At 40.3% G+C, this 14,275-nt stretch overlaps 1 protein-coding gene across 1 annotated transcript in view; it reads right to left on the bottom strand.

Annotated features, from left to right (window-relative positions):
* The window catches only part of Ryr2 (ryanodine receptor 2), a 551,701-nt gene that overhangs the window by 49,785 nt on the left and 487,641 nt on the right, over positions 1–14,275 (bottom strand). Inside the window, exons 84-86 of the mRNA XM_050142326.1 lie at positions 13,266–13,339; positions 2,289–2,369; positions 1,000–1,088 (exon numbers count right to left, since the gene is read on the bottom strand). Coding sequence (XP_049998283.1) covers positions 1,000–1,088; positions 2,289–2,369; positions 13,266–13,339 — 244 coding nt within the window. The remainder of the gene's footprint in view (positions 1–999; positions 1,089–2,288; positions 2,370–13,265; positions 13,340–14,275) is intronic.

The raw sequence follows: 14,275 nt of genomic DNA, 5'->3' as shown, positions 1-14,275 counted from the left end.
GGGGAGGGGAGGGGAGGGGAGGAAAGAGGGGAGAGGAGAGGAGAAGGGAGGGAGAGGAAAGGAGAAGGGAGGGAAGAAGAGAGGGAAAGAGACTAAAATGTCCATATTCCTTTATTTTTGAAGGAATATAAGCCTGTCCTGATAATATCATGTTGTAATCCCAGGTGTTGGTTGTTGGGGACAACCTAAGACAAAAATCACAAGTTTAAGAGCTTCCTGGTATTCAGTGCGAGTTCAAGACTTTGGGTTAGAATCCTGGTTCCAAGGAGATTTTTTTTTTAATATCAAGAAAAAAGCTGGAAGTTTTGAACTTCTAGGTTTTTGTTTGCTTGCTTAATACTGGGCCTGGCATTTTTACAGGAAATGAGAGAACTAAAACCTTTACAAAGTGGCTGTCATTATATAGTCTGATCCCTGTAGCTCTAACCCAGCAAACAGGTTTAACGTAAGTATAGTCTCATTCCTTCAGCTCCAACCCAGCAAACAACAGGTTAAACTTAAGTACAGCCTTAGAGGCATTTCTAAGCAACAAGATGTTAGGGCAAAATTTAGGTGGGTGAAAATATTAAGATAATTATAAAACTAAGCTTGGGACGTCAAAGTTGAATGCAGGGTGGCAGTGGGATGGACTATCCTAATTTTAGGAATGTTTCAAACATTCTCTCCAGTGCTGTCTCAATGGAAGAAGCAGGAACTATGCATCCAAGTGCTTCACAAAACAGAAATTAATCTAAAATTCCAATGAGCTCGAAATGAGAGGTTACAAAAAAACATACATCTACACAGAGAAAAATAATGAGTATGGCAGGAGTCATGAGGAGGTCAGAGGCATAAGTCCTGCCAGCTTTCCCTAAGAATGATGGGAAGGTTGTGATCAAAGACAAAGCCCACGCCGTATCTGGCCATAAATCCACACATATTCAAACACACTTAATGTTACTTCTGCAGTTACCCAGCTGATGCCAATGTTACTTGTGGCTGGCAGGTGTGACCACTTACCTGCACACGGAGAAGGTAGTCCACGGTAGAGATGATGATATTGACAGTTGTATTGTTGCCGGTCTGAGTTCTCAGGTAATTTTGAAAATCTACACAAATTACAAGTTTTTTTTTATTAATATCCCCTCAGAAGTACAAAATAAGGTGACCCTATCAGTCACTGATGCACTCAACAGCAAAATTATGGTCGTTAAAAGGGTAGTGTTTTTTTCTCATTGTTTGAACATGAAATCACTTGCACTTTCTATAAACCACCAGTTAACTAGTGGTAGACCTGGATTTAATTCCCAGCCACATAAATGAAAACCAAAGTGAGTTATTATCTCCCAAAACATTTAGAAGCTTCTTGGAATATCAATGATCAATTCTGGATTGAGATATCGCTAACATCATCTTATCCCACACTCTAGAGCTCTGGACATACGTGTCTGAGGTTTCTGTCACTGAGGACACAAAGCAGAAATATTTATTCAGGAATCATGTGTTCTGAAGTATTGCACAGACATGCTTAGAACACAAAGACAACAGTGAGGTGTGAGTCCTGCCTTTTTGGACCTGCAGGCTGGCCAAGAGAGGGTATGAAAACAAGGAATAGAAATCTATCAAGCAACATAGACAAGTGTACACCCAAGTCAATAAAACAAGTACAAAAGAGACAGCTGTCCACATTACTATGAAAATATTTAATTATATTATACTTATTATTACTATATGATTTCCACAGCCATTGTTTTCTCTAACATTACAATACTGGGAAGAATCAAGCAGAGCTAGGTGCATGGTGCACACCTGAAATCTCAGCACTTGGGAGGCAAAGGCTGGAGTATGCAAGTACAAGGTCAGCCTGGTGTACACAGCCAGTCTGGGGCCAGCCAGGGCTACACAATGAAACTCTGTCTCAAAACCTGGGAGGGAGAAGTACAGGGAGTGGGGGAGAGGGGTGGCAAGAGTGGGAGAGAGGAAGGAGAGGGAGAGATGGGAGGGAGAAGAGAAAAAGGAAAAAAAGAACAATGGAGAGGGAGGGAGAAAAGGAAGGAGGGAAGGAGAGAGGAAGGAAGGGAGGGAGGAAGGGACGGAGGGATGGGGGGAGGGATCAAAAGCCATTCAAAGACTTTCAAAGCTACAGTTTCCCATATCAACTGCCATGGCACAGTGCTCAGTGCCTGCACAACAAGGCTCAGCCCCCACCAACTGACAAGCTCAACTGCAGTTGGAAGCCATGGTTACTGCTGTTACAGCTGCAAGCGTAATGTCCTTGCTCTCATCAGCCAGGGTTGCAGATCACCCACCTGAGTTGTGTCCCTCACAGAGCAGCTGTAGGAATCTGAAGAGGTCACAGGTGAACTCGTCATCCTGCAGTACCTTCTCCCCTGTGGGAAGGGCAGAGGATGAGTGTGACCACGCCCAGGTGCCGCCCCTCTCGCCCCCACCTCCAACACTTGCATATCCAACTAGCAGCTTTCTGCACCCAGAACAGAATCGAGTCCCAGCCACTATGCTTCTATCTGAAGCTCCTAGGATCATGCGCTTGGCAGATAGATGTACTTTTTCTTTATCAGAAAAGAACAGGTCAGTCTTAAAACTCAGATTTCTCTCTGTTAAAAGCAGCAGCATGGGTTGGCAACATTTTACAAAACCCCAAAGGTTGGAAGTTCCTTCCCTGCTACCTTGTTTTGTGATGAGCAATGAACTCTGCATCTTTTATAAATGCTAGACTTGCTTTGCTCCCAAGGTATCGTCCCATGGCTCACAGCGAAGCCACTAATGTATCTATAAAACAGCACCAATGGTTTCTTTTCATAAATAATAATTAAAAGACCTTCATGAAAATGGTCAACTGCTGGAGATGGTCAACTCACTTAAAATTTTCATCAACTTGTCAACTGAAAAACCCAGTACCTCAGGTGTCTCAAATAGAGATATGTCTATTGGGGGTATTCTCAGAGGATGGGAGCACTGTCCATGTGAAACCCCAAGAAAGACTTGGAGGCTCAGCCGATAGCTGATCACTAACATAGAAAGGTAAGAAAGCAAGATGGACAGCCCTCGGGCAGAAGCCACGTTGAATTATAAAACCTACAAACACTTCATGGCTAAGGATGGAGACTTGGGAAAGGGTTTGATCCCTTACCTATTTTGCAATTCACAATCACAGTTTCCTTCAAGACACAAAAACACAAGGAAAGAAACAAACATGAAACAGCATCACAGAAATGAAAACTGATTGTTAAAGTAAAAATGTGCAACTGGAAAAAATGTCAAAATTATGAATGTCTTCTTGGGAATGTACATCTGTTTAGAAAGCAAAATGACCAAAAAAAAAAAAAAGTTGTTCTGCCAGTGAATGGATGTACTAATGTTTTTAAATAAAATGGTAACTTCACAGGCTGGAAATAGTTTGAATTTAGAAAGAACACTATGCAACCAATGTCATGTGCTCAGCTGGAAAGATGAATGATCATGGAGACAAGAGAGCTGATGGACTTACCAGTCCGTAGTCTGTGACTTTCAAAGTGAGAGGCTTCATATAATGGTAGGGGTAAGAAGCAAAACCATTTTGATAACTAATGTAAACACTTTTAAAAGTATATATATAATCACTGTACTTGTTTCCCTAGTCATCCCCAAGATATGATACAATCGCCAAGTCTAATGATGCAGCAAGTTCAAAGATTCAGAGGAACCTCCACACATGGCTGATAAGTCCATTCCTCAACGCTTAGGTCCATGATAGGAGAACAGTTTAGGCTGCTAGACAAGCTAAACTCTCCATTGATGAGTCTGGGTATCATTTTCATGAGCCATATAAATCAGAAGACTCTTCAAAATGATATTGAAATCAAAAAATCATGAGTTCATTCAGACATATTGATTCTTTCCCTGTGAGCCCATTGATTTTTTTTTAATTTCAGAAAATGGAAAATAGCATATGCATGTTTTTTTTCAATGTTCAAAATGCTAATGGAAAATATAAGCCTTGTCGAAAGTATTCAGAAAAAAATAACTCTAATGTAACAATATTGAGGTAGTCTACTTGTGTGCCTGAAGTGAAATAAATTGTAACCAAACTCATTATTGTTGGCATAGTGGTGTTTTCTTTACTATATGCTGAGACACATACAAGAAACTGCACTTATTTAAGAACATCGCAGACATCAGAAGAATGGGGGAGAGGGCAGAAGGAAGGGAAGGAGGGATGAGCTAAGCCTCTGCTCACTGTCAGTGATGTCAGGTATATACCAGCCTGCTTCTGCCTCAAGAACTCACTGCTATTCCGTTAAAATGCTGCCATTGCCCATGCTGCCAGTAGGTGTGGTCTAGTAACAGAGACAGAGACGGCTTTATGTCTGCAGATGGTGCACAATCAACAAGGCTGTTTTGTGATCGATGCAAAGGAAATCCCTCTGTCAGATGCAAACTATTATTAATAACAAGTGACGAAACGGAGGAAGTAGATGGCATTGAAACTGCCTGTGTGGTCGTGGGATATTTATAATGGTCATTGGGGGCTGGTATGAATATGATGAAGCACAGCGCTCTGCTTTACTTTATGAGCAGCTTAAGATGTCCAATAGTATCCCACAGAGGGAATTATTTAGGATGCTGTTGCTTGTGAGGAGTTTGTTCTTCGCATCTTAGTTATTTCCATCTATAAAATGGAGCTACCATGTACCCTGCCAGCAGCTCTTCATCATCTGCAGTATGTTTACAAATCATAAAAAGGATAATTTTAAAAAGTTGATATGGGGAGCAGCGGTGAGGACACAGTAAAGACTGGAGCAGCGTGCCTATCCAAGAGATCGTTGTTTGCTTATGCTTAATCATATTTATATGGTTTATGGAAATCACCTTCATGGTGAAGGAGCAAAATATTCACAGCATTTTAAATTCTCATTATGGAGAAACTAGATAGACTTTATTTAAACTAAGAATGAAACAGTGATTCCACTTTTATGTGACCTGATAAAGTTAACACACTGTTATTCTTACAGTTGGTTTACCCAGTTTATACAATGAATGATTATATGTTTAAGTTGAATAAGACATTTGTGCTAGGGGTGGAAGTGTGTGTGTGTGTGTGTGTGTGTGTGTGTGTGTGACTGTGTGTAAAACTAGGGATTATTCAGAATGACCATGGACATAATTTGAAGTTCTTAACCTGTTTTTCAACTAAACCTTGGCTCAGCTGCTACTAATATTGATGATGTGTAATTAATTAACAATGAATATTAATAGGTCCATAAAATTTAATAACATTTGTGAAAGTTCTATTTAGTATGCACATAACTAATAACTGGAAAGGATAGGCCCCAAAGGCTAGTGTTCCCATTGTTACACGGTACTGCAATATTAATATCTCTGATAATGAGCACCATGATGGTATCTGTATGAAAAGACTTCTCTCAGTAACCCTCATTCAAATGAATCTCAGAAATACCCCATGGCAATGAAGAAAATTAAATTAAAATTGATTTTCAGAGGACTTAAATATTTATTTTCTGTGACGTCAAAAGCTGAAAAATTAATACCGAAAATAATGTTAAGTAGCAAAAACTTGGTGTGGGTTTAGTTTATTTGTGTGGGTTTAGTTTTAATATCACTTTTTAAGCAGCATACTCATAACTTCAATAGTTATCTTACGGTTCAAATAGCAAAGAATTGTGCCTTTAAAAAATGGCCTCCCAGTTCACACTGAGTGACATGAGTTTGTGTTAGAAACATGATTTCATTTGAGACTTGTAATAATATAAATTAGGCAGGTATAATCTTTTTTTGTAATTCAACCAACAACTTGGAATGTAGGAAACCTGACTAAGACCATATAGTAATTTGTAGGTAAAGACCTGAGAACAGTGACTATAAATAAGCATCCAAATGTCTCCGCTGGGTCAGGTGCCTCTTTGCATGAATAGTGCCCTGAAATTGAACAACCCCATAGTCTACAGTGGAGGCAGGCAGGATTAGTGCTTTTCTAGATTTCATGGTCTTTCTGAATCCAGTATGACATCCCATTTAGACGTTGTAAAACTAACATCAGTGATTACTGAAATCTTGGACTAACAACCATCATGGATAGTATATGTTTTTTATATTATGAACTCGTGTTTTAGAACCCAAAGACACTATTTTCAATGTGTGACTTTGGGCAAGTGTGATGATTAGCAGTAACTGTTAATCTGACAGAGTCTGGGATCACCTAGAAGATAGACCTCTGGCCCGGCCTGTGGGAGATTATCTTGATGACATGAAATGACAGTGCACAGGCCTGTTTCCCGAGTGAGGAATCCTGGGCCGTATTACATAGAGAGTGCAGCTGAGTATAGCATTCAGTTTGTTCTGTTCCTTGACCACAACTCTGATGTAACCAGCTATTCAAACTCGTGTTGCCATGACTTCCCAGCATGATGGACTGTGTGCCCTTGAACTGTGAACCCAAACTGGATCCTTTCTCCTTTAAGTTGCCCCTGTCTGGAGGCTTGATCACAGAAACAGGAAAAGGAACTAATACAAGCAGTCTTTCACCTTTGATCCCCCCACACACACACTTTGCAATAGAGAAGAACAAACTCGCCATCTTCTCATTTTGTGCTTGAGCAACTGAATTGGCTTAAACCCATAAACATGCTTTGAAACTTGCAAAACAGAAAAGGAACGTGTTCCTTGGTTTGTGCCAACATAACACAGCTAGCGTCGTTTTGGAAGAGGGAGCCACAGTTGAAAAACTTGCTCCACAAGACTGGCCTATGGCAAGCCTGCGGTATATTTTCTCGACAGATGATTGGCGAGAGTGGGTCCAGGCAACTGGAAGAAGTATGCTACCCAGGAGCAAGCGGTTCTGGGAACTATAAGAAAGCAGGCTGAGTAAGTAGTCGGGGGATAATCCAGTGTGCAGCATTCCTCCATGCCTGTGTTTCAGTTCCTACCTCTAGGTTCCTGTCTTCAGTTCTTGCTGTTTTCCCAGTGAAAGAGTGTGCCGTGAGAGTTGTAAGCTTATATAAATAAGCCCTTTCCTCCCCAGCTTGTTTCACAACGCTTAATCACAGCCATAAAAACCTAAGTCAAGGAGCAAATGTAAAGCTTGGAAGAAATGAAGCCATGGAGTCTAGGTCTAATGGCCTAGACTTTTAAACCAGTGTATTTAAGCAGGCTGTATCCTTAACAACGCATTAATTTCCACAGTGTATTTAAGTAGGCTGTATCTATAACGACGCATAATTTCCACAGAACACATCCACTAAAACTGAGTTACTGAGAAGCTGTGTATGCAAGATGTTCTTATTTCAGAGGCCAAGACAATAAAAAAAAAAAAAAAAAAAAGACAGCAGACTGACTGAGCATTTTGTTACTCAAGTGGATTAAAATAGCTGCAGGCACTTTCCAAACTTTGGGAGACTGCTTTTCTTATGGCCAGCACTTTGGCATCTCAACGGTCACTTTTCTCTCTGTGATTCCTGCTGGCCTTCATCATTTTCATTCATCAACATTCTAGCTGACCGCCTTCCCTTTAGACAGGGATCACCTTCATCCACGATGTGGCCTCAAAGCCCAAAAGCACCAGCCCACTGAGAATGCTCTCTAGATAAACAGTTGTAGTCCTTTAATAATGAAAAGTCTACTCTGAAGACGTCCCTGCAATCTGTCCTTAGACATGCCTCAGGGCTCTCTGACAGTCATGAAGGAATGAATGGTGGCCACTGTCTTTGGAGGACCTGTGGTCTGTTTATTACAATAGTCTTCCTGAGAAATCTGTGTGCTTTGAATGTCAGGGCAACCTTCTAGATACATTCTTCTGCCAGGGATGTTACGACCTTCATCCCATTTGGGTCATCCAGCACCTGCCCACAGCGGCCACTAATTTAAGGATATGCTACAGCGCCAGAAAGCTCTTTGGCAGGGCAAAGAAGAGCTACAGGGTTTCCCTTTGTAAACTGAAATTCATAGAGAAGGCAGATCTGCATGTTTGACATTCTGCACGGCTAAATGACAGATCTGATCAGAACTTCTGTGATCTGTGGAGAGCTGAGATGGTTCACATTCAGAACCAAACTATTTGGGGGCTATTTCAGCCCCATAAATAACTAGTTCAGGGGGCCTACCGTCCCTAAGATTATTAGGTAAATCCTTTGTAATATACAAATAGGCCCCTGGCATCCAACCACAGGCAATGCCTACAGAAGAGACTTCCTCACCTTCCGTAACCCACCACTTGATGTTGCCATCAAAGTATTTAAAATAATTTTATTTAAAACTTGATTTGTTCTGTTACTAAAAATAAATAAATAAATAAAAACAAAAAACTTCTTGAAACTGTTAACCATACTGAGATATGGTCTCTCATACTTGGCTCCAGAATAAACTCTCTCATATTCCTTTTGAGGTATGACTTTGGTTTACATCGACATCATTAACTCTCTTTCTACTGTCTACACTGATCAAGTAATCTCTTCAATCTGACCAAGTGATTCACAGTTCTCACTTTCATTCTGTATGTTAAACTTTCATGTGCTGCCCCTTCTACATGGAGTCCCTGGCTTCCTTCTGCTTAAAGACTCCCATGTCAGGCCAAATGTCATCCTATTATGACAAGTCATGACCCCAAGTGGAGGCATTTCCAGTAAGTTCACTCATACAAAAGACTGTTCTGAAGTTTTATGCTTGTAAATCTCTGCATAACATGGAATTCTCAAAATCATCTCCTCTTGTGCCTAGGCACCAGCCAACACATCTCAGATTCCATTGAGTGCTTCAAAGGTTCAAAAGAAAACTTATTTGGTTCCATGAACCAACATCAAAGTCTTTCCTAAAATGCAAAAGAAATGGATTTTTTTTAGACAAGTACCATATACCAAAGCTAAACCAAGACCAGGTGAACGATCTAAATAGACCTGTTAGTCGCAAAGAACTAGAAACTGTTATCAAAAATCTCCCTTCCAAAAAAAGCCCAGGACCAGATGGTTTCAATGTGAATTCTACCAGAACTTCCAAGAAGAGCTAATACCTATACTCCTTAATGTATTTCACAATATAGAAACAGAAGAGTCATTGCCAAATTCCTTTTATGAAGCTACAGTTACCCTGATACCAAAACCACACAAAGACCCAACCAAGAAAGAGAATTACAGGCCTATCTCACTCATGAATATCGACACAAAAATTCTCAATCAACAAAGTCTTTCCTAAAAGCAAGGGGGCAGAATAAAATACAAAGGACACCAAGACTCACTTTTGAATGGAATTTGAAAGTCTTGGAGGAAAGAAAGCAAGTACATGATGAAGCAATAAAAAAAAAAAAACACTTTAATAAAAGCTAAGGAAGCCAATCCTTCCAGATTAATAGATTCCTTTCTGTTTAATTAATTAAAAGTTAATCTTTGTTGCTTCAACCTCATGTGAATTTGGGAGTCTCAATAAATACTAAAACTTCAGGGTAAAATATTTTTAAATAGCGCTGATATTGGGGAGAAGAGGCTTTTTCAGTTTAATGTTTAGAAGAAGTTTATTTTTAATCAAACAAATTCTATAGAATCAGATCAACCTCAAAGTTTTATCTTGTGTATGACATCCACAATGATCAAAACCAAACAGGGTCTCTTCTGCTGTGTTCCAGAAGAGTTTGGAAAGAAGACAAACTACACTTTTCAGTTCTTGATGCTTTGAAAATGAAGTTCAGTGGTCCCGAGAAAGAACAAGCTAGAAACCCCAGGATGAGAGGAAATATGGGCATTGTGTGTGTTTTTTTCCTGAGACAGGGTCTCACTATGTAGTCTTGGCTGTCCTGGAACTCAGAATACTGAGCAGGGCAGCCTCAAACTCCTCTTCCTCCCAAGTGCTGAGTTTAAAGGCCCGCACCACTACACCCAGCTGTCCTCTTGTAATTTTTAAGAAACCATACAAATATATAATATAAAGAGAGGCAGAAAGGGCAATACTGAGTACACCATAAAGCCACTAAACACCATTGTTAAAGGTTTTCTGGCTGTTTTCTTTTTTGTCTTTTTGTTTCTTTGATTATTTTGTTGGTTTTTTAATTGGGAGACAGAGGTCTCTGACAAAATGGAAGACATTAAAGTAGAGAGTAGAAACAGCAGAGAAGACAGGGGCAAACTGACATGGCAAAAGCCCGCAGTAAGAAAATAAGAAAGCACATCATTTGTCCAAAATCTCCATATACGAACCTGAAACTAACCCCTGATTCCTAATGGAATTCTCCTCATCAGATCAGGAATAGCACCAATAATAGCAAAATTTTCAATAAAGTAAAAGAAGAGAGAAAGAGAAGAGAGAAAGAAAGGAAGAGAGAAAGGAAAGAAAAGAAATACTTTGAAGCTTCAATAAGAAGTTCAAAAATTGGCTCAACTCCAAATCAAGCAGCATGCCCACATTTCCACCTTGGCCTCGCAACACAGCTGTGTGATGTCCACCAAGTCAGGTCACCTTCCTGATTCATCTGTCTCCTCTCCCATAACATCCAGCCTATAGCTTCCCTTACTGGAAGAGCTGTGGGTACCAAAACCTTCAATCACGTGAGTTCATGACTTCTCTAACTGTGGTCATAGGATCACCACCAGGAACAGACATCCCTTCATTAAAACAGTGTGCCAGACTGAGAAGATAGGGTTTAGTCATTGTTTCCCCAGTGCCGAGCCTGTGTGGTGTGAGTCTTGAAAGGAAGGTGAAGGATTTTTAGAAGGATGACCAATTTTTCCTTCTCCAAAGAGGTATGAGTTTTTCTTTACATTTATGTAGAATTTTTTTTAAAAGAAACTAATGGACTGAGCACAGGGATGACAGACATACATCCGAAGTGAGTTTCTACAAGACCTCTGAAAGTAGAGCTGGAGATGTGGTACTACACTCAGAGATCAGGGACCAGTGGAGTGTTCCAATATGTCTCTTGATTCAAAAGGTCTTCTTGATATACTAGGTGCCACTAAAAATAAACAACTGAATAATTGACCCCCCCTTTTCTCCTTGTTCTTGCACTGCTCTTCAGAGGCTACAAACATTGTCTCTTTGCAGAGTAAAATGGCGACACTATTTTGAGGTTTTTTTTTTTAATTTAGCCCAAGGATGAAAATTAACTTTTAAGCCAAAGGGCTTTTTAAATCTGTGATATCTTCAAAGGTAGAGAAAATGATTCAGGGGCCTCCTACTGGAAGGCTAGTGGCAGAGTACACTTGGCTACTCAAAGGTCACTTCGGCTGATGTGTCACAGATTGCCATGCACATGGTACAGTCATAAAGCCACAGTATGTTCATGATGGACACGACACAGAGGGATGGGTACACACAATTCTGGGACTCCTTCATTCACACGACAGTCGCAAACACTGGGTGGACTCTTGAGGACCATTGTATAAATGAAAGAAACACAAGAGAACAAATGAAAATAATGTTATTTAAATCCTGTGGTCCCTTTATATCTCGAATATGAGTGATAGTTCAGCTTCACAGAAATAAGACAAAAGAAAGGAAGACACCTGGGTTTATAAACAAAAGAAACAGGATGCAGGAAAGACATCAAACAATTTACTTATCAAAACAGACAATAAAAAGGAAAAAAATGAACAAAACAGTGACTACCAAGTATGTACACATAGGTAGCCTAGGCAAAAAGCAAATAAACAAACAGCCGTCTGGTTTCCATAATTACCACGCTCATGAGTGATGGCTGAGGAAAGGAAGGTGGAACATGACAGTTGTTGAAGGGAAAGGAAATGGAAAAGAGAAAGAAGTTGAAAGTAGGGTTTTCGTTACTATTTTAAGGAAATAGAAAAGTAATTTATTAATCCAGGTAATTTATGTGTGATACAAAAAATAATGCAGAGACAAATACCAACCTTTTCCTGAGAGATGTACATAACTATCACATTCACATGGCCACTGCCATGACCTTTCTGGTTGAGAACTAAAACCCTGATCTTCTAATAATAATAAGTAGAGGGGAAGCTAGATTAACTTCAAATTCTAACCTGGGGAGTGAGACTTTAGGCAGAAGATTCATTTTCTTTTTGGTATTGTACAACTAAAAACTCCCTAGGAAACTGAGATCCTCCAGGCAGGCAGGCAAGTGCCCTGAGGTTTCTAATATCCCTCTTCTCTCACTGGGCCATAGGGCAGGAAAGTATCAAAAGTCTAGAGTGGTGCTGGTGATGGAGCCTCTTGACAGGAGGAAATGATTAAAGGACCAGGTGGCTTGAAGGTGAAGGCAGGACCTATTTATGAAAACAACACAAATTAAATAACACAGAAGCCACATGGGCCTAGCAGGGTCACAGTATGTCCCCATGACAAAAGACGGGAGATAGCAAGAAAGACATGGCTCTCTCCTACTGGTGAGAACAAAAATGCACAGTCACAAAAAAATTAGTTCATTCAACAATATTTCAGAATGGCCACGAACCGCTATGGATGGCAGATGGCACAACATTTGTTTTTTGAAGTAAAATTAATCCAAGAAAGGATGCAATGTTCCAAAACTAATATGCTGCCAGCCACTGTGCCAAGTCTAAGTCAGACCAAGCAGACAGAAGCAGAAAAATAGGCAGGGCCACACAGATACTAAATTCAGAAATAAAAGAATAAAAAGAAATTGAAACAAAAAAATTGAAGGTAATTTTTCTTGATAAATATTCCTAAAATGAAGAGGCACCACCGAGGGCTCCTGCTTTCAGGGCATTATTACATGGCAATCTTTCTGTTGATAGAAACATTCTTAGATGGCATGAACCTAGGAAATGTCTAAATAAAGTAGTTACAACTATTCAAATATATAAAAAAAAAAACTCTGATTTTTTTTAATCAAACAAGATCCGAAGTTGAAAAGATAAGAGGAGGGTAAGTGTGCCAAAGGGGAGGACATAGAGAGGGGGTGAGACTGGAGGAGTCGAATGGGTGATTGTTCTAAGGAAGAAGAAAATGAGCCTGCAGCTTGCTAAAATGGCCAAAGAAAATGAAATATTATCTCTCCTTGCATGCACTTTGATTTTGCTGATAATTCTCCAGCACGGGTCTTTATCCCTTCTTAGTCTTTTATCTCCTTATGACTACCCAACTAGGAGAAAACGCACTGACAGTGGCGTCAGGATTAATGTGGAGTATAGGTTTTAGGGGTGTGGCCCATGTGAACTTCCAAATGAGCTCTTCCGCATGCTATTTATTTAAAAACAGCTCCTCTGGCTCTCCCTCCTTGAAAATGTAGTTGCCAATGAACACATCTCAGGAAGAACAGGGTCAGGGGCCCTTCTCATTGAAGTGATCAATACCTGATCCTTCCTCAGTCACCATCCCAAGTCCTTCCGCTTTGTTTTGCCTCTCAAAGGCATTCAGGTCAAGGACACTGCAATAGAAAGGAAGAAGACGTTGACAGGACAAATGGGGCATTTTCTTTGTTCCGGGAGGCAAAGGCCGACACTAAAATGCCTTCAAATGTGCACGACATGGTGGCATAGGCTGAAAACATTTTCCAATCCACTGCATTCCACCCTCATTTTCCCAGGGGCAGACAATGAGTGATCTATGTGAAAGTCAAGTACAAGGTTCGTAGACTTCAGCTCAGAGAGAACATTACTGTCAACAGACATGCAGAAATACAATGTTAAGTTTCTGCAAATGGAACTGCTTGCAGGGAGCTTGTGTAAGGCTTGCCAATCAAATGTTCTCTGAACGTACAGAATAGAGAACAACTACCGCAGTGAGAGAACTAAGAATCACTAGAACACAAAATGAGACATGGCCCCACTAAAGTGGCTTTCAAAGTTTCCCAAAAAATACTGAACAGAATTGTCTGTTTTTACCTTGTTTTCTTTTGTTGTTGTTGTTTTTGTTTATTTATTTATTAAAGATTTCTGCCTCCTCCCCGCCACTGCCTCCCATTTCCCTCCCCCTTCCCAAATCAAGTCCCCCTCCCTCATCAGCCCGAAGAGCAATCAGGGTTCCCTGCCCTGTGGGAAGTCCAAGGACCACCCACCTCCATCCAGGTCTAATAAGGTGAGCATCCAAACTGCCTAGGCTCCCACAAAGCCAATATGTGCAGTAGGATCAAAACCCATTGTTTTACCTTGTTTTCAAACAAAAGTGGAAGGCTTATTTTCAAGTATGGAGACAGCACTTCATTCTCAGAGGTTCCTACTTAAGACCACAGACTCTGAAAACACCCTACTAATGTGTCGCTTAGGACACTACTAACACTCCACAAACAGGACAGGCCATAAGAAAACACCTGCCGCCAACTCTCTTTAAGTCTTAGTTCATGAACAATTATTGTTTGTCTAAT

The sequence above is a fragment of the Alexandromys fortis genome, unplaced genomic scaffold (genome assembly GCF_014885135.2).
Source record: "Alexandromys fortis isolate MF-2015 unplaced genomic scaffold, M_Fortis_MF-2015_v1.1 scaffold_5, whole genome shotgun sequence".
NCBI lineage: Eukaryota > Metazoa > Chordata > Mammalia > Rodentia > Cricetidae > Alexandromys > Alexandromys fortis.
This window is presented reverse-complemented; position numbering and strand designations above follow the sequence as displayed.